Source organism: Pristiophorus japonicus, chromosome 1 (assembly GCF_044704955.1).
Source record: "Pristiophorus japonicus isolate sPriJap1 chromosome 1, sPriJap1.hap1, whole genome shotgun sequence".
NCBI classification, from domain to species: domain Eukaryota; kingdom Metazoa; phylum Chordata; class Chondrichthyes; family Pristiophoridae; genus Pristiophorus; species Pristiophorus japonicus.
In genome coordinates this window covers 446,873,038-446,893,905 of record NC_091977.1, presented here as the reverse complement: position 1 = coordinate 446,893,905, position 20,868 = coordinate 446,873,038, and the positions used below count along the sequence as shown (strand labels likewise).

The 20,868-nt window shown below is 44.8% G+C and overlaps 1 protein-coding gene across 4 annotated transcripts in view; it reads left to right on the top strand.

Annotated features, from left to right (window-relative positions):
• myom1b (myomesin 1b) overlaps positions 1 to 20,868 on the top strand; it is a 179,921-nt gene that overhangs the window by 103,235 nt on the left and 55,818 nt on the right. For all 4 annotated transcript variants that reach the window (XM_070893067.1, XM_070893061.1, XM_070893082.1 and 1 more), the window contains 6 exons: positions 1,025 to 1,069; positions 1,201 to 1,337; positions 4,990 to 5,134; positions 10,967 to 11,026; positions 12,052 to 12,119; positions 16,181 to 16,294. In XM_070893067.1, the coding sequence (XP_070749168.1) occupies positions 1,025 to 1,069; positions 1,201 to 1,337; positions 4,990 to 5,134; positions 10,967 to 11,026; positions 12,052 to 12,119; positions 16,181 to 16,294 (569 nt within the window). The remainder of the gene's footprint in view (positions 1 to 1,024; positions 1,070 to 1,200; positions 1,338 to 4,989; positions 5,135 to 10,966; positions 11,027 to 12,051; positions 12,120 to 16,180; positions 16,295 to 20,868) is intronic.

The following is a 20,868-nucleotide window of genomic DNA, read 5'->3' as shown; positions in this document are numbered from 1 at the left end:
TGAAGATGTTGAGGCTGAAATTCCACCTCCCAAAAAGGCCTCTTATCACCAGAAAGCAACAGCCAAGCGGCGAAGTCCACTGGCCGCTGATTTGCGGTCAAATGGCCACCACCAGCAAAATTGTCCTCGGGGGATTTTTCCGGTGGTCCCCACTTCCGCCCCGATACTGCCGACCTGTCCTAAGTGCATCATCAAAGAGCGCATCGCCGATCTCCCGAACCACCTGCAAAATTTAGCTCCAAAAATCTTTGATCCGCTGTGCGGTGCCCCCGACATCTTCTTCTGTCAGTGCACCTTGCTTTCAGTCTGTGAGCCATGGCAGCACGGCGGCTCTTCAAGGGGAGGGTGCACTGCTGTGGCCGCCATGTTTTATTTTTGTCGACCAACTGCCAGGTCGGGCCGACAATTATGCCCGCGGGTTTGGCCAGGCCGCCAACAGGCAGCGTGGCACCCCCTCTTGAGTACCTGGCCGCTGGCCCAGCAGAAGCCCTCCCTGGTGGCTCAGTGAACCGAAGTTTTTAAATTCTGAAGGCTCTCCCCTTTAAGTTAAGGGGAGAGCGTGGTGACGCATATGCGTCATGACGTCATCACCGCTTCACTGATTGACAGCGGTGGTGACTCCATCCACCTCTACTTCCACCCCTCTTATTGGCGATCTGCTGCTTACCGCCTGACTTCCGCCCCCATTATGACCGCCTTCCGGTCCGCCTGAAAAAAACCAAAGAGCTGAGTTTGCCGAAAGAGGCCTCCTTATCCGACGCGGCGGAAAAAACACTTCAGGAGCGGAAGGTGCAACCCGTTTCGGGTGGGGGTGAATTTGGGCCCCGATGGCTTTGGTCTTCCCTGAGTTTAGAAATGCAAGTTGTTGTTGTTGTGTCATTGGATCCATTCTATTCGGTTGCAGCCTAAATTCATGGTCTTGGACTTAAGTTAGCAATTTGGGAGGAAATTTACAAAAATATTCATGGGGCTTTTGTCAAAAATTATTCAAGTTGTTTGAATCTGTTTTTTCTTCTCTTTGCAGAGCTGCTGCGTCTGCTTGAACTTAGTCACGAACATAAATTCCCAGGCAAGTATTCTAAACCTTTTCATGATCTGGAGTTATGCTTGTTACTACCCTTTGATTTAATGTTGTAATCCTATTTAAAGTAATGTAAAATCTGATAGAGTGACACATGATCATATTATCTGTGTTGACAGTTGTACCTCTGAAGTCAGAGCTAGCAGTTGAGCTACTGGAGAAGGGACAAGTGCGCTTCTGGTTGGAGGCTGAACATCTCTCTCCAAAAGGACAATGTAAATTTATATTTAATGACAAGGAGATTAAAAATGACGAGGTGAGTTTCTTACTAATTTCTGAAGCTCAGTAATTATTTCCGAAGAACTGATTTGAAGAATTTATTTGCAGAATGGATTGAATTATTCAATCACTCTTTCTTACTGATAACCAGGACTAAGAATAGCAACACTGTAAATGGATTTTAAAGGAATGCGTTAATGATTCCACCAGAAATAGCAAACGCAGGAAATTGTCATCAACACATTTACAATGCTGAGACACAAAGAGCAGAGAAATTATTACCTGAAGGTTTCAATTGTGACCCAGGAATGAAATAAAAACATCTCTGAGTTAGTGTACCTATTTTCAATTTTCAAATCATAATAAGAATATTTACTCCAGAAATATCATTTTAAATGCATAGCTGGAGAGATGGTGCAGGAGGAAGGGCTTTAGATTCTTAGGATATTAGAACTGGTTCTGAGGGAGGTGGGACCTGTACAGTCTAGACGGGTCGCACCTCAACAGAGCCGGGACCAATATCCTTGCAGGGGGTTATGCTAGAGCTTTTGGGGAGGGCTTAAACTAATTTTTCAGGGGGATGGGCACCAGGACGTAGCATTAGATAGGAGAAACAAAGTGTAGAAAGGATTGGGAGAGACAGATAGCACTAGAGTAAAAAATAGTATGGTATTGGGTGGGGTCAGACTAAGAGAGAATACAAGAAGGTCTAAGATAAGCTTACAGTGCATGTGTGTAAACGCATGAAGCACGGTAAATGATGTTGGTGAGCTGCAAGTGCAAATAGCCACATGGGAATATGATGTTTTGCCGATAACGGAGACGTGGCTCAAAAAAAGACAGGACTGGCAACTAAATATTTCTGGATATAAGGTGTTCAGGAAAGATAGGAAAAGAAAGAAAGGAGGTGGGTGAGTTGGGGGGAGGGGCGTATTGATTAAGGAGAATATTACAGTGCTGGAGAGAAAGGATGGTCTGGAGGGGTTAAGGACAGACTCTATTTGGCTAGAGTTAAGAAACAATAGAGGTGCCATTACACTACTAGGTGTATTCTATAGGTCACCAACTAATGGGAAGAATATAGAGGAGCAAATTTATAGGGAAATTACAGAGAGGTGCAAGAACTATAGAGTGGTGATAATGGGGGACTTCAACTATCCTCCTATTGCCGAGACCCTAAGCTCTGGAATACCCTGCCTAAGGGCCCAAGTTTCCACACGATAAAAAATGGGCGCCCGTTTTTCACGCCTAAAACGGTGCCGGAAAAAAAACGCGCGATTCTGGAGCGCCCTGCAGCTCCTTGTCTGTTTGGCGCGGCGCCCAGGGGGGCGGAGCCTACACTCGCGCCGATTTTGTAAGTGGGAGGGGGCGGGTACTATTTAAATTAGTTTTTTTCCTGCCGGCAACGCTGCGCGTGCGCGTTAGAGCGTTCGCGCACGCGCAGTGTGAAGGAAACATTGGCACTCGGCCATTTTTGTAGTTCTTTGTAGCTGTTTAGTTTTTGAACATTTTTTAATAAAAGCACATTGCCATCAGCACATCAGCACTGAGAAGGCTGCAGAAAGCCTCAGAAAGTTGAGGCAGCCGTTTCCCGATGACCTCCCCCTTTTGCCGTCGGGAAATGGCTCCTCAATTTCTGAGGCTTCCTGCAGCCTTCTGTCTCCTTCCCTCCCTCCCGCCCGCCCGCCCGCTGGCCGTCTGGAACAGCTTCCTCCCCCCCCGCGTTCGGTCGGCAGTCGGTTCCCTCCCTCCCGCCCGCCCGCCGGCCGTGTGGAACGGCTTCCTCCCCCCCCCTCCCCCCTGCGTTCGGTCGGCGGTCGGTTCCCTCCCTCCCTCCCTCCCGCATTCTTCCTGGCTGAAGCACTTTCACACAGGTAGGAAGATGGTTTATTTAATCTTTTCTTTGCTTATAAATTTTTATTCAGGTTGGATTTATTTGTATAATATTTGTATAAGTATAAATAAGGATTTATTGTAGAATTTAATGACTTCCCTTCCCCCCCCCCTCCCCCCCCACCTCGTTCTGGACGCCTAATTCGTAACCTGCGCCTAATTTTTTAATGTGTAGAACAGGTTTTTTCAGTTCTACAAAAATCTTCACTTGCTCCATTCTAAGTTAGTTTGGAGTACGTTTTCACTGTGGAAACTTTCAAATCAGGCGTCAGTGGCCGGACACGCCCCCTTTTGAAGAAAAAATTCTGTTCCAAAGTAGAACTGTTCTACCTGACTAGAACTGCAGAAAAAAAAATGTGGAGAATTGCGATTTCTAAGATAGTCCGTTCTCCACCAGTTGCTCCTAAAAATCAGGGGCAAATCATGTGGAAACTTGGGCCCTATATCTCTCCGCTCCTCTTTCCTCCTTCAAGACTCTCCTTAAAACATACCTCTTTGATCAAGCTTTTTGTCACCTGCCTTAATTTCTCCATATGTGGCTCGGTGTCATATTGTTTTGTCTCTTAATACTCCTATGAAGAGCCTTGGGACGATTCACTACATTAAAGATGCTATGTGAATACAAGTTGTTGTTGTTATAGACTGGGATAATAATACCTGCAATGTAAATAGAGGGGATTGAATTTCTGAAGTGTGTTCAGGAGAACTTTCTTGATCAGTATGTTTCTGGCTCACCGAGGAAGGAGACATTGCTGGATCTGGTTCTGGGGAATGAGGTGGGTCAAGTGGAGGAAGTGTCCGTAGGGGAACATTTAGAGAGCCGTGATCATAGTATCATAAGGTTTAGAGTAGCTATGGAAAAGGGTAAGGAGCAACCTAGAGTAAAAATACTTAATTGGAGGAAGGCCAAATTCAGAGAATGGATCTGGCCCGGGTAAATTGGAATCAAAGATTGGCAGCCAAAGCTGTAATCAAACAATGGGCTGCCTTTAAAGAGGAGATGGTTCGGGTATAGTCGAGGTACATTCCCAGCGACCAAGATCGGAACTCCCTGGATGACGAAGGAGATACAGAGTAAGATGAAGCAGAAAAAGGGGCAGGTTGAGAATACAAGTGAGAACCAGGCTGAATATAGAAAGTTCAGAAGGAAAGTGAAAAAGAAAAGAAGAGAAGCAAAGAAAGAGGATGAGAATAGACTGGCAGCTAACATAAAAGAGAATGCAAAAGTCTTCTCTCGGCATATAAATAGTAAACTGGTAGTAAGATGAGAGGTGGGGCTGATTAGGGAGACACAGAAGAGTTGCCAGAATACATAGTAAGTTTTTTGGCGCCATTTTGAGCGCACGAAGTCAGCGCATCTCGTGTTAGTGCACTGGAAAAAGGGGTTGGGGAAACTTGGGCCCAATATCTTGGAAGTGATGGAGGACAGCAGGGAACCAGTGTAATGTCTACTGGAGAATTTCCTGCCGCATCCTGCTGAAGATATGCTGAGAAATCTCAAACAGAAAACTCTGCCCTCAAAGTCTGGAGGCCAAAGCAAGTCCGAAAACTAGTACCCCAAAGTGGTGAGTTACAGATTGATGCCACTTGTTCCCACATATTGAATTTTCCATTTCAACTGAAGAACTGAGTGAGTGAAGAAAAGAGGGAGGAAAGAAAGGCAAATCACCGACCTCCCTGTAGATGCTGGCAGAAATCAGAGTCCTTGCTTTAATTACAAAATGTTTCACAGAATGAAGAGACCTTTAAATAAAGCTGCCTTTTATGTTGTTTCAAACTTTCTTTCTGCTTTTCAGAAATATAAAATAAAGGTGGATCATAAAACTGGTTTAGTGGAAATGACAATGGACACATTGGAGGACATAGATGAAGGCACTTTCACTGTACAGCTCCAGGATGGTAAAGCAAGTAACCAATCAAGTCTGGTTCTAATTGGAGATGGTGAGTCTTTTGTCTTCCTGAAAACAAATGCCAATTACAAACAGTAGAACTAGGACCCAAATAATAACTTCACGGTGGGGCGGACAATAATCAAGGGAATAATGGAGGCATGTGAAAAAGGAATGGCAGTAATCATGGGGGATTTTAACCTCCATATCGATTGGTCAAATCAAATCGCATGGGGTAGCCTTGAGGAGGAATTCATAGAATGCATACGGGATTGTTTCTTAGAACAGTATGTTACAGAACCTACAAGGGAGCAAGCTATCTTAGATCTGGTCCTGTGTAATGAGACAGGAATAATAAACGATCTCCTAGTAAAAGATCATCTCGGAATGAATGATCACAGTATGGTTGAATTTGTAATACAGATTGAGGCTGAGGAAGTAGTGTCTCAAACGAGCATACTATGCTTAAACAAAGGGGACTACAGTGGGATGAGGGCAGAGTTGGCTAAAGTAGTCTGGGAACACAGGCTAAACAGTGGCACAATTGAGGAACAGTGGAGGACTTTTAAGAAGCTCTTTCATAGTGCTCAACAAAAATATATTCCAGTGAAAAAAAAGGGCGGTAAAAGAAGGGATAACTAGCCGTGGATAACCAAGGAAATAAAGGACAGTATCAAATTAAAAACCAATGCATATAAGGTGGGAAACTAGAAGATTGGGAACATTTTAAACGACAGCAAAGAATGACTAAGAAAGCAATAAAGAAAGGAAAGATAGATTACAAAAGTAAACTTGCGCAAAACATAAAAACAGATAGTAAAAGCTTTTACCGATATATAAAACGGAAAAGAGTGACTAAAGTAAATGTTGGTCCCTTAGAAGATGAGAAGGGGGATTTAATAATGGGAAATGTGGATATGGCTGAGACCTTAAACAATTATTTTGCTTCGGTCTTCACAGTGGAAGACACAAAATCCATGCCAAAAATTGCTGGTCACGGGAATGTGGGAAGGGAGGACCTTGAGATAATCACTATCACTAGGGGGGTAGTGCTGGACAGGCTAATGGGACTCAAGGTAGATAAGTCCCCTTGTCCTGATGAAATACATCCCAGGGTATTAAAAGAGATGGCGGAAGTTATAGCAGATGCATTCGTTATAATCTACCAAAATTTTCTGGACTCTGGGGAGGTACCAGCAGATTGGAAAGCAGCTAATATAACGCCTCTGTTTAAAAAAGGGGACAGACAAAAGGCAGGTAACTACAGGCCGATTAGTTTAACATCTGTAGTGGGGAAAATGCTTGAAGCCATCATTAAGGAAGAAATAGTGGGACATCTAGATAGGAATAGTGCAATCAAGCAGACGCAACATGGATTCATGAAGGGGAAATCATGCTCAACTAATTTAGTGGAATTCTTTGAGGATATAACGAGCATGGTGGATAGAGGTGTACCGATGGATGTGGTGTATTTAGATTTCCAAAAGGCATTCGATAAGGTTCCACACAAAAGGTTACTGCAGAAGATACGCGGAGTCAGAGGAAATGTATTAGCATGGATCGAGAATTGGCTGGCTAACAGAAAGCAGAGAGTCGGGATAAATGGGTCCTTTTCGGGTTGGAAATTGGTGGTTAGTGGTGTGCCACAGGGATCGGTGCTGGGACCACAACTGTTTACAATATACATAGATGACCTGGAAGAGGGGACAGAGTGCAGTGTAACAAAATTTGCAGATGACACAAAGATTAGTGGGGAAGCGGGTTGTGTAGAGGACACAGAGAGGCTGCAAAGAGATTTAGACAGGTTAAGCGAATGGGCTAAGGTTTGGCAGATGGAATACAATGTCGGAAAGTGTGAGGTCATCCACCTTGGAAAAAAAAACAGTAAAAGGGAATATTATTTGAATGGGGAGAAATTACAACATGCTGCGGTGCAGAGGGACCTGGGGGTCCTTGTGCATGAATCCCAAAAAGTTAGTTTGCAGGTGCAGCAGGTAATCAGGAAGGCGAATGGAATGTTGGTCTTCATTGCAAGAGGGATGGAGTACAAAAGCAGGGAGGTCCTTCTGCAACTGTATAAGGTATTGGTGAGGCCGCACCTGGAGTACTGCGTGCAGTTTTGGTCACCTTACTTAAGGAAGGATATACTAGCTTTGGAGGGGGTACAGAGGCGATTCACTAGGCTGATTCCGGAGATGAGAGGGTTACCTTATGATGATAGATTGAGTAGACTGGGTCTTTACTCGTTGGAGTTCAGAAGGATGAGGGATGATCTTATAAAAACATTTAAAATAATGAAAGGGATAGACAAGATAGAGGCAGAGAGGTTGTTTCCACTGGTCGGGGAAACTAGAACTAGGGGGCACAGCCTCAAAATACGGGGGAGCCAATTTAAAACCGAGTTGAGAAGGAATTTCTTCTCCCAGAGGGTTGTGAATCTGTGGAATTCTCTGCCCAAGGAAGCAGTTGAGGCTAGCTCATTGAATGTATTCAAATCACAGATAGTTAGATTTTTAACCAATAAGGGAATTAAGGGTTATGGGGAGCGGGTGGGTAAGTGGAGCTGAGTCCTTGTTGGATCTTGTTGAATGGTGGAGCAGGCTCGAGGGGCTAGATGGCCTACTCCTGTTCCTAAGTCTTATGTTCTTATGTTCTTATGACCCCATGGACACACTGAGCACTTCTACATTAAAGAAGCTTCTAATTTTAAAAGCTACTATTATTAATGGCACTCACTTATAGATCATCTTCAAGTCTTTTTCTAAGAATGTTATACTTACAGTCCTTGTTTACAGTGCCCAATTTGTGACTTGTTGGCCGAATGCAGACGACTCCAGCATTTCACCCTACCTGCTATGCCTTTACATTATGTGGCCTGAAGAATAGTTCTTGGTTCTCAGTAAGCACCACCTTGTTCAAATTGCCCTGAGCACCATGTCCAAGTTTTTCCAGGAGTTGCTCCGTTTTTTTTGGAGCAACTAGATTTTTTTGGAGTATCTTAAAAATCGCAATTCTGCCCATTTAATTTGTAAGTGAGTTAGTTAGGTTTTTTTTTTAGTTTCGTTTTTTTTCAAAAAGGGGGCGTTACCAGCCACTTGCGCCTGTTTTGGCCATATAAGCAAGTTTAGACAGCTAAAATTTACTCCAAACTAACTTAGGCCAGCGTATGTGGCCACTTGTGTCCGCACAGAAAAACCTTGCGGTGAGCTAAGAAATCAGCGCAGGTAGCCAGAGATGGAGGGCCGGCGGGGATGGAAGCGAAGTGAGAGGACCTTTGCAAAGCACTAAATACCTTCACAACAACATTAAAGAAGCATAAATACATTTAAAGCAGCAAGCACTAAACAAAGCACAAAAATAAGCATTCAATTATCAATAAAAAATACAAGGAAGCTGAGAGGACCTGCACCTAGCACCAAAACTTACAAAGCACTAAACAAAGCACAAAAAATAATAAGCTATTGATCAATCAATAAATAACAAATAAAAAATAGAAGGAACCCTGCACCTAGAGCACCAAGACCAAAGTAATAAACAATCAATCAATCAATAAATAACAAATAAAAAATAGATGTCCTACCTTAGGGAATGCAACAGGCCGCCGATGAGGGAACCCATTCAGCCAGGGCTAGGGACGGCGTGCTTCGGGCCCCTCCCACACAGCCTGCAGAGCATCAGAGATTCGGGCTGCGAGGAGCTACTGCACATGTGCGCACTCTAGCGCGCATGTGCAGAGGTCCCGGCACTGTTTTCAGCGCCGAGACCTGGCTCCACCCCCCCACCACTGGATGTGCTGCACCATGCCAAGGCTGAAGATGTCCTGAGGAGCGGGGAGAATTGGAAGGTAAGTTTTCGGCGTCCTTTTTAGTCTAGAAAGTCGGCACACCTCATGGAGGTGCGCTGTTTTTACAGGGGGAAAATTGGGCCCATTGTGTGGCATGATAATGAGCTCACAGTTTCAGATGGGAAAATGAAGCAGAACAATGGAGCAAATGACTCCATCCATACTACTATTTACACAGCGCCCCCCCCCTCCCCCCAAACAAGATCCCATTGTGCCCCCTCTTCCCCATGTGTAAAGGGCTGTTGTGTACACGTAAATAACTGACAAACTGAGTCAGGAGAAAAGTAACTTAAACCGTGTGCTTTATACAACAACCCAAAATGGAGTACCAAACCAGCATGAATGAGCATGAGTACAGCAACTGTGAGTAGATCGCGCAGGGTCCTAATACCCGTCTAGTGAGAGTTTGTGCAACAAACAAACAGAGTATGAACACAACAGGGGCCAATCCAATTTTTTTTAAATAAACTTTTCTTGGGGTGTCCAGTCCTCTTCCTTCTCCTGAACCCTTCAGTGGGACCCACTTGTGCTCCTGTGGATCCTGATACAGCTCATCCCATTTAGCATTCCAGCCTCAAGTACTAGACCAGCTCCCAACTGTGCCTGGGAAATGTGAACTCCCAGTGTAGGAGTTCCCGGCCCTTGCTCCCGTCTCCACCCCAACATCACTGGTCTTGTAGTGGGTGAGCAGAGGTTCTGTCCCTTCCAAGGCTGACCGAGAAATCATAGAATTGGCAGCAGCCCAACAGATCCAAGTTTTGCTGATTTTTCAATGGATTTTAGTGGATAGTAAATAAACAGCAGGTCTGACTAGACAGAGATGTTATGCCCTTTGAACTGTTTTAAAGTTGATCAATGTTTCAAATGCTTTCATGGAAAAAAAGATCCAAATATTAACAATTTCTTAATCGTTTTTCTTCTCTCTTTTTCATTGTTTACATATCAATACTTTGCAAATATGAAGAAAATAATGCAATTTTAAGGGAATTTACAAATAGCTTTGCACCTTTTTTGGTATGGTTTACACTACGAATAAAATACTGGTCATTTTGACGACATATATATAATAAGTTTATATATATAAATATATATTTTAGAGAGAGAGAGAATTCGAGATTATGCAACTATCTATTCCAAACATTGTCAAACATCTGAGGAACTCTTTAAGACTTCAGTGACACCTTTGGCCACCTGAGGAAAAGAGTGTTCGAAGACCAGGATCTCAAATCCAGCACCAAGCTCACGGTCTACAGAATAGTAGACACAGATTATGTACAGTAAACACCTCAAAGCACTGGAGAAGTACCACCAACGTTGCCTCCGCAAAGTCCTGCGAATTCATTGGCAGGATAGACACACCAACGTCAGTGTTCTCTCTCAGGCCAACATCCCCAGCATTGAGGCATTGACCACGCTTGACCAGCTCCGGTGGATGGGCCAAATTGTCTGCATGCCCGATGCTAGGCTCCCAAAACAAGTACTCTACTCCGAGCTACGTCACGGCAGGCGAGCCCCAAGAGGGCAGAGAAAACGCATCAAGGACACCCTCAAAGCCTTCTTGAAAAAATACAACATCCCCACCGACTCTTGGGAATCCCTGACCCAAGACAGCTCAAAGTGGAGGAGGAGCATCCAAGAAGGCACCGAACACTTCGCCAGGAACACACGGAGATCAAGTACAAACAACGGAAGGAGCATACGACAAACCAAGCACCCCACTCACCCGCCCCTCCAACCACCGTCTGCTCCACCTGTGACAGAGACTGTTGATCCCGCATTAGTCTCATCAGTCACCTTAGAACTCATTTTAGTGGAAGCAAGTCATCCTCAACTCCGGGGGACTGCCTCAGAAGAAAGGGAGGAAATGTATTTATAATAACACAACTGTGCAAAAATTGAAAGTGTATTTCAAACATAATTATTCGACTTCACATTGATTAGTTTTGGAAGTGCAAAATTTGGTTTCTTTAATGTGTATAAGAGAGTTTAGTACAATGTTTAACTATTCTGGTTTCAAAGTGTTTTTCCTTTTCTTTTCAGTGTTTAAGAATCTGCAGAAAGAGGCAGAATTCCAGAGAGGAGAGTGGATCAGGAAACAAGGTAATTGCACAATCTGAGTCATATCTTGTGCAGCAGTTAACATATGCTCGTGTATTAATCAATAAAATAAGCCACAATAGGGGCAATGTTAACCCTGCATGCTTGATGCAAACCAGGCAGACAGTTACATTTTCCGAGGAGATTTATCTGGTGATGATCTGCTCTCTTCCCGCAGTCTTCAATTTTAATCTGCTCTTCTGAGCAGGCGGGAAGGATACCTGCCAGAATCTGACGGGGTCTTTCTTTAAATATGCAATTCAGGCTCCGATTATATCAATGGGTCATGACTGCGATTTTAACCAGAGGCCTGTAGCATTGTGGCTTTTGCACCATGCCAACCCAGCAGTGAAGAGGAGTCTGGGCTAGAAGAGGCCCTAAAAGGAAACTAGTTTAACTTTCCATGTGAGGTCTGGAGGAGCAGGCTTGGTTTTCTGGTCCCTACAAAGGAAGGTTAGGGCTCCCGTGCCCTGGGATTACCCCTCCCCGATCACAAGGCCCTCTCAAACCCTCTCCCTGCGATTTAGCAGAGTGCCGAGGTCTGTTCCTTCAGTATCTGGAGGCGTCCTCCTGCCGCCTGACATACTTCTCCCACCTGCCGACCAGCTGCAACTTCCTGCAGGAACCTGGCTCAGCTGAAGATGTAGATGAAGTCCAGGAGATAAAATCTCCCAAGTCTCATGCTGGTCAGGGTGGTTTGCCGCTCGCCTCGACCGCCAGCCACACGACTACCGGCCCGAGTTAAAACCAAGCTGTTATCCTTACTCTTCAAATCTGGTATGATACTACTGTTTGTGAAACCACTTCATATAACATCATGGCTTCTTATGCCATACCTTATCTACTGGCAATAAACAAAAATATTAAGAAAAATCACTAAAGGGTTGTCCTTGAAGGTTAAGCCAGAATTTAAACTTCATGACATGAATTCCATATTTATTAAGTTGGTGTGATAAGGATGTGAATTTATTTTTTATTTTTTATTTGATGCATTAGTATTTGTAGTGATAAATCTTCTATGTTAACAGGTCCTCATTTTGTTGAGTATCTTGAATGGGAAGTTACTGATGACTGCAGTGTACTTTTTAAATGCAAGGTAAAAACAACAATTCTCACATGTGTTTTTGTTTTCATGGAACATTATTCTAAAAAAACTAATTAATGCTTAAATGTTCAGAGAGCAGCTGGACATCTTGGTCTGAATGGAAAGACAGTAGTAGTTTAAAAAATATAACATTTGGTTGTAAATGTCCACTTAAAAGTGTTTAAGATACAACACCAAGAACACTGGAGGCAGGGAATTTTCCTCTTTGGTGGGGTCAGAAAATTGGGTGGGCACCGGTTTTGCCAGATTCGTTCCCCTTTCTGCGCAGATGCATTTTCTGCCAGAAGTGATGGCAGAAGTGATGTGCTCGTCCAAATATGGGTGGGCACATTTAAACTAGACAATAGTAAGATCATACCTCACATTTTGTCATTATGCCCTTAGCAATGCGGAAGCTAGTAATGCTTGTATGTAATGTGTATCTAATATTGATATTGAAGGCACTACAACAAATGTGATGTAAATAACCAAAAGATGATAATAAATGTAACGTGGGACAATGGATTTGCAGTTCTGTAGTATTTCCCCCATCTACAATGGCTGTTACTACCTCAAAGAATTGTATGAGGTTTGTCAAGAACAATCGCCCCTTTTGAAATTCATGCTGGCTACTTCTAACTATTTCCTCTTTATATAGATATGTGGTAATTTCATCCTTAATTTTTAAATACGCTAAAAATATCCCTACCACTGATGTTAAATTAACTGGCCTATAATTACCCAGATTAGCTCTATCTTCCTTTTAAAAAAAATTCAGTGCTATGATAGCCACTCTCCAGTCCTCTGGCACATATCCACACTCAATAGAACCCTGAAATAGAATTTCTGGGATCTCAGCAATTTAAGAACATAAGAACATAAGAAATGAGAACAGGAGTAGGCCATTTGACATCTCAAGCCTACTCCGCCATTTAATAAGATCATGGCTGATCTGATCATGGACTCAGTTCCACTTCCCTGTCCACTCCACATAACCCTTTATTCCCTTATCGCTCAAAAATCTGTCTATCTCCACCTTAAATATATTCAGTGAACCACCCTCCACAGCTCTCTGGGGCAGAGAATTCCACAGATTTACAACCCTCTGAGAGAAGAAATTCTTCTTCATCTCAGTTTATTCTGAGACTATGCCCCCTAGTTTTAGTTCCCCTATGAGTGGAAATATCCTCCCTGCATCCACCTTGTCAAGGCCCCTCATTATCTTACATGTTTCGATAAGATCACCTCTCATTCTTCTGAACTCTAATGAATATAGACCCAACCTATGCAACCTATCTTCATAAGTCAACCCCCTCATCTCCAGAATCAACCTAGTGAATATTTCCTGAACTGCCTCATTTACTCCCTCATCTCCCTCGAAATCATAGGATTTACCCTGTCGGATTTTGGCTCTAAACTAGCTAATCTAAAATTTTCCTTTTATCTCTGATAATATTGCTCATCTGCACCGTGAAGCTGCTGCAAGCCCCGTCCCCTCCAGCAGCAATTATTTCCCCCACCAACTGGAATAAGCTTTGTACAATCATACCTTTTGTCATTTAATCAGTCCTGCCTTCCACCCTGTCACAGACCTTCCCTTTTGTTCTTTCTTCCCCTCCCCATTTCTCTGTCCCTGCACTTGCTTAAAATCTGTTACATCTCTAACTTTTTCCAGCTCTGATAAAAGGTCATCAACCTGAAACATTAACTCTGTTTCGCACTCCACAGATGCTGCTTGACCTGCTGAGTATTTACAGCAGTTTCTGTTTTTATTTCAGATTTCCAGCATCTGCAGAATTTTGCTTTTGTATAAAAAGTGTCCCAATGTGTTGGATCTTGGATAAGGATGAGGCTTGGCTGTGATGCTCTCCATTGTTTAATAACTCGCTGACCATCAGGCCCCAAAATTGCATCAGCCATGATCCTGACATTTAAGCTGGGACTATGCCCACCAGAAGCCTTCAGCGCTGATCCTGTCGGAGTATGCAGGGTCAGGGGGAGGTCCTGTAATATAATTATGGCAGGCATATTTGCTACTCAGGTTGCATCTTGGACACCTGCCAGCTAACACTGGCTAGGAAGTCTGGCGCCTGCTACCATCCTTCCTCTTTCCACCATCCCCCGACTCCCTGCACCCAAAAGAAGAATGAACGCAACCTTCAACCCCTTAAAATGGGCCATTAAATTAATACAAAATGAATTACTTTTGTTTGAGTTTAGGCCACGACTCAGGCCTGGAACCCAAGGTGGGCTGCACTCCTGCCAGTCCCAAGGCCAGTGCATTTCTTCTTTCTCAACTTACCAGTTTCCCAAAATAAGTGAAGCTTCTGAGAGGTTGAGGGCATGGGAACTCCCAGTTAGCGAATCCCTGCCTTATTACAGACTTATTTGGGATGGGCGAAGACTCTGCCCCGAAGAAAGGCAATTCTGGTGAGAATCTACCGGAACAGCAATCTCAGCGCCTCACTATCTAGGCTTGTACACATAGGGCTCAATTTGCCACAATTATCTGCGCCATTTTTTTGTAGTAAATTAAAATCTCCAAGTTTTCCCAAAGTTGCTGTGCCAGTGTATTTTCACCTGGTACACTTTTTTTAGGCTACGATTTATTTACCTCATTGGAAGCGTAACCTGCCACCCGCGGCAATTCTGGCCATTTAAGCAAGTTTGGTCAACTGTAATTTTTTTTAAGACCGCATATGTGACTGTTCTGATAAACCTTCTGGACAGTTAACAAAATCAGCGGAGGAAATCCAGTTCCATGGCTACGACAGCAGTGGCAGGGGGCGGCATTCGGCCCAGACTGGGAGCAGTACCGGCTCCTGGGGAGGGGAGGCCTTTCGGCCCAGGCGAGGAGCAGCACCAGCTCCAGGGGAGGGGAGGCCTTTCGGCCCTGGCTAGGAACACCGGCTCCAGGGGAGGGGAGGCCTTTTGGCCTGGGCTAGGAGCAGCACCGGCTCCAGGGGAAGGGAGGCCTTTCGGCCCCGGCTAGGAACACCGGCTCCAGGGGAGGGGAGGCCTTTCGGCCCAGGCGAGGGGCAGCACTGGCTCCGGGGGAGGAGAGGCCTTTCGGCCTGGGCTAGGAGCACCGGCTCCAGTGGAGGGGAGGCCTTTCGGCCACGGCTAGGAGCACCGGCTCCTGGGGAGGGGAGGCCTTTTGGCCTGGGCTAGGAGCAGCACTGGCACCGGGGGAGGGGAGGCCTTTCGGCCCGGGCTAGGAACAGCACCGGCTCCGTGGGAGGGGAGGCCTTTCGGCCCGGGCTAGGAGCACCGGCTCCTGGGGAGGGGAGGCCTTTTGGCCCGGGCTAGGAGCAGCACCGGCTCTGGGGGAGGGGAGGCCTTTCGGCCCAGGCTAGGAGCGGCACCGGCTCTGGGGGAGGGGAGGCCTTTCGGCCCAGGCTAGGAGCGGCACCGGCAGGGAGGCGGGGGGGAGGGGGGCCTTTCCAATTCTTACAGTTTACAGGATAGACTTTTGGCCCAAAGGCTCTTTAATATTTTCATGTTGATAAGCTGCTGCCTTAAATAGCTGCAATGTGCAAGGTGCTTGTGCAAGTTTCTGTGAGCTGGCTGTATGTTTCACTTTCCTGCCTCAGCCCTCAATGTGTCCCTCGTTACCCTGGCAACCCGATCTTTTTGGCGCAGATCTTAGGCTCCACCCACAGGACAATCTACGCTGGGCCACATTCACAAGTTAAAACAGGGAAACTTGCAACTTTTTTCTTTGGCGTAGTTGGGCACAAAAAAATTGTCTGTAAATCTTCAACTACGCCAAAAATCTGCAATGTGGAAAATTGAACCCTATATAGAATGGGGACTCGTGTGGTTACTGAAGATCAACTGGTGTTTATAGAACCATAACCTAACATGGTTACTGGAGATCCAGTGGTGTTCACAGAACCATAATGGGTCAGCATTAAAGGGTAACAAAAAGGAATTGTTTCACAGGAAATTTGGACAAGGGAACAAAAGCAAATAGAGAAATCAAATGCCATTTGCATGAATGTTTTGAGGAATATTTCAGAAGGAAGTACCAAACAAACCTGTGCTGTAACTTCCCTTTTCTTTCTATTTAGGTGGCTAATATTAAAAAAGAGACGTGTATCATCTGGTACAAAGATGATAGAGAGATAATGTTTGATGAGAAGCATGACTTCAAGGATGGTGTGTGTACTTTGCTGGTTCAACAGGTACAGAAATAATGTTTAACTACATCACTTAGGCTAACACCTATATGTCTCAATAGAAGTCATCGAAGTTTCATACTGTTCTACCAACTAGATAGTATTGTCGCTCCTTAGTTTAACCCAATCTAGAATAGGAGCCATTGTCCATCAGTAAAGCAAGGGCCTAGGGCACAATGTGGGAGTAAAGAGGACGAGAAAGACTCAGCAGGGATCAAAAATTGTATGGAAACACCGGGTCTCCATGCAGAAGAGCAGCTGGGATCTGAGGTGGACAGAGGTTCTGCCCACCCCATAGAAGGTCATGATATTAAAGGAGAAGGGCGGGGCTGATTGAATGGCTTAGCCCCACTGGATTTCGGGCAGTTTCTGGCTTATTTGCAGCGGACAACCTGGGCGCCAGCAAGTTTCTAGTATCCAGGTCAATGGATAAGTAGAAGTAGGGCCCACAGGAATCTCCAGACCAAGATCGTGGTCTGGAAGGCCCCTGAAAGGTTTTAATTGGCTGTCCAAGGGGGGGCTAATTAACAGTCAGTAATGGTCTTTTAAGCTGCTCATCAGAACAGTTTTGATGCCACTTGTTTTTCACCTCTTACACAGCAGACACCTGAGAAAGAACTGCTAACCAAACATAAATACATATACAACTCGCAAAATGCTTCCATTTGAATTGAATGATTTGGCCTCTCCAGCAGACCCCTGACCAAATATAGCCCCTGTAATTCTGCTGGGGTTTTCCTGGTCTCTGGCTGTAACTTTGGCAGGAAAAATATACATGGCTTTTTTCAGCCATTTATGTCATTTCCCCAGTGGCTTCACCAGTATTCTGTTGGAGTTACAGCAGGAATCCAGTAGAACCCCCACAGAAGAGCCATGAGGTTAATTCTAACTCCCCCGCCTGGTGAAAACTGGGTGGCTGCGGGGGGGGTGGGGGGGGTGGTGTAATTAAAATGGAGATGGGAATTTACCCACAACATTCCCACCCCAATCTGCAGTTTTCAGTTGCAGACAGCTACACCAGCACTTTAACTATGCACATTGAGTTCAGATGACATCATCTGGCCCAACTGCAATTTTTACCTATCTGGGAGCAGTGATGGCTTCCCTGTCAGGCCAAACTTGCTGGGATCCGGATTAAAGGTCAGAAGAAGGTCAGGTAAGTATAAATATTTTTTATCCGGTTTCCTTATGTATTAGGAGACCCCTCCTGCCCCAGGCGTCCACCTCCCATCCATGAGCCCTCCGATGCACTTATCTTGTGTCAGGGATCATCTCCCCTGGGTCCCCACAGTTTAACAGCTGGACAGCTGCTTCCCACCGACATCCTGGCCATTTTGGTTGGGAAGTCAGCAAGCAGCATGCTAATGAAGCCCAGCCATTAAAATCAGCCAAGAAATAAGGGATGTGTGCAATAAAGGTACAGCAGTTATCACGGGCGACTTTAATCTACATATTGATTGGGCTAACCAAATTGGTAGCAATGCGGTGGAGGAGGATTTTCTGGAGTGTATTAGGGATGGTTTTCCAGACCAATATGTCAAGGAACCAACTAGAGAGCAGGCCATCTTAGACTGGGCGATGTATAATGAGAAGGGACTAATTAGCAATCTTGTTGTGCGAGGCCCCTTGGGGAAGAGTGACCATAACATGGTAGAATTCTTTATTAAGATGGAGAGTGACACAGTTAATTCGGAAACTAGGGTCCTGAACTTAAGGAAAGGTAACTTCGACGGTATGAGGTGTGAATTGGCTAGAATAGACTGGCAAAGGATACTTAAAGGGTTGACGGTGGATAAGCAATGGCAAACATTTAAAGATCACATGGATGAACTTCAGCAATTGTACATCCCTGTCTGGAGTAAAAATAAAATGGGGAAGGTGGTTCAACCATGGCTAACAAGGGAAATTAAGGATAGTGTTAAAGCCAAAGAAGAGGCATATAATTTGGCTAGAAAAAGCAACAAACCTGAGGACTGTGAGAAAATTAGGGTTTAATTAAGAGGGAGAAAATAGAGTATGAGAGGAAGCTTACAGGGAACATAAAAACTGACTGCAAAAGCTTCTATAAATATGTAAAGAGAAAAAGATTAGTGAAGACAAATGTAGGTCCCTTGCAGTCAGATTCAGGTGAATTTATAATGGGGAACAAAGAAATGGCAGACCAATTGAACAAATACTTCGGTTCTGTCTTCACAAAGGAAGACACGAATAACCTTGTGAATGTACTAAGGAACAGTAGGTCTAGTGAGAAGGAGGAACTGAAGGAAATCCTTATTAGGCAGGAAATTGTTTTAGGGAAATTGATGGGATTGAAGGCCGATAAATCCCCGGGGCCTGATAGTCTGTATCCTAGAGTACTTAAGGAAGTGGCCCTAGAAATAATGGATGCATTGGTGATCATTTTCCAACAGTCTATCGACTCTGGATCAGTTCCTATGGACTGGAGGGTAGCTAATGTAACACCACTTTTTAAGAAAGGAGGGAGAGAGAAAATGGTTAATTATAGACCAGTTAGCCTGACATCAGTAGTGGGGAAAATGTTGGAATCAATTATTAAGGATGAAATAGCAGCGCATTTGGAAAGCAGTGACAGGATTGGACCAAGTGAGCATGGATTTATGAAAGGGAAATCATGCTTGACGAATCTTCTGGAATTTTTTGAGGATGTAACTCGCAGAGTGAACAAGGGAGAACCAGTGGATGTGGTGTATTTGGACTTTCAAAAGGCTTTTGACAAGGTCCCGCACAAGAGATTGTGCAAAATCAAAGCGCATGGTATTGGGAGTAATGTACTGACGTGGATAGAGAACTGGTTGGCAGACAGGAAGCAGAGAGTCGAGATAAACGGATCCTTTTCAGAATGGCAGGCAGTGACTAGTGGAGTGCCGCAGGGCTCAGTGCTGGGACCCCAGCTCTTTACAATATACATTAACGACTTAGATGAAGGAATTGAGTGTAATATCTCCAAGTTTGTGGATGACACTAAACTGGGTGGCGGTGTGAGCTGTGAGGAGGATGCTAAGAGGCTGCAGGGTGACTTGGACAGGTTAGGTGAGTGGGCAACTGCATGGCAGATGCAGTATAATGTGGATAAATGTGAGGTTATCCATTTTGGGGGCAAAAACACGAAGGCAGAATATTACCTGGATGGCGACAGGTTAGGAAAAGGGGAGGTGCAACGAGACCTGGGTGTCATGATTCATCAGTCACTGAAAGTGGGCATGCAGGTACAGCAGGCAGTGAAGAAGGCAAATGGTATGTTGGCCTTCATAGCTAGGGGATTTGAGTATCGGAGCAGGGAGGTCTTACTGCAGTTGTACAGGGCCTTAGTGAGGCCTCACCTGGAATATTGTGTTCAGTTTTGATCTCCTAATCTGAGGAAGGATGTTCTTGCTATTGAGGGAGTGCAGCGAAGGTTCACCAGACTGATTCCAGGGATGGCTGGACTGCCATATGATGAGAGACTGGATCAACTGGGCCTTTATTCACTGGAGTTTAGAAGGATGAGAGGGGATCTCATAGAAACGTATAAGATTCTGACGGGACTGGACAGGTTAAATGCGGGAAGAATGTTCCCGATGTTGGGGAAGTCCAGAACCAGGGAACATAGTCTTAGGATAAGGGGTAGGCCATTTAGGATTGAGATGAGGAGAAACTTCTTCACTCAGAGTTGTTAACCTATGGAGTTCCCTGTCGCAGAGTTGTTGATGCCAGTTCATTGGATATATTCAAGAGGGAGTTAGATATAGCCCTTATGGCTAAGGGGATCAAGGGGTATGGAGAGAAAGCAGGAAAGGGGTACTGAGGGAATGATCAGCCATGATCTTATTGAATGGCGGTGCAGCCTCGAAGGGCCGAATGGCCTACTCCTGCACCTATTTTCTACATTTCTATGTTTACCTGCTGCCGCTCCTGGATGAACCGGCCACTCACATGGCTGCAGTCCCCCCGGAAGTATGAATCGACCACTTAGTGCATATTGTATCAAAACTAGCTGGACCATTTTGTATAAGTGAGCCTGGTTTTTGACCGCATATGTACTGTGGACAGAAGCTAATGCCATGATACATTATGCACCAAAATTGCTTAATTGTTACCACAGATGATTTGTCCACATAGTCACCACATCATTGAATTCATGGTGATAACTGCATCACTATGAGGACTTGCTGATTTGAGGCCAGGCCCTTTCCAAAAGCAAGGAAGAGAAAATCATTCAATACTGCTTCTATATGGCTCCTTGTAACTGGCCATGAACAGCAATGGCATTGGAAGCACATCACTTTCCTTTGTTTTTGACTGCAGATGTGTGTAATGCAGAGAGATTAGGAGCGGTGGTGAAAAACAGAGGGAGTCTTACACTCATATATCAACAGAAAATCAAAGTGTGAACTCCAGAATGATCTGCTGCACCACAAAATGTCGGGGCTGAAATTGCCCTCCTCCGGAAACGGAGCGTACGCATCCCGTTTTTATGGTTTTTACTGCCGTGGTGGTTGAGGTTGCCCCTTGAGCGAAATTCCGCTCTTTGTTTTCTTTTCACTCGGATCCGGAAGTCACTTCTAATGGGGGTGGATGTG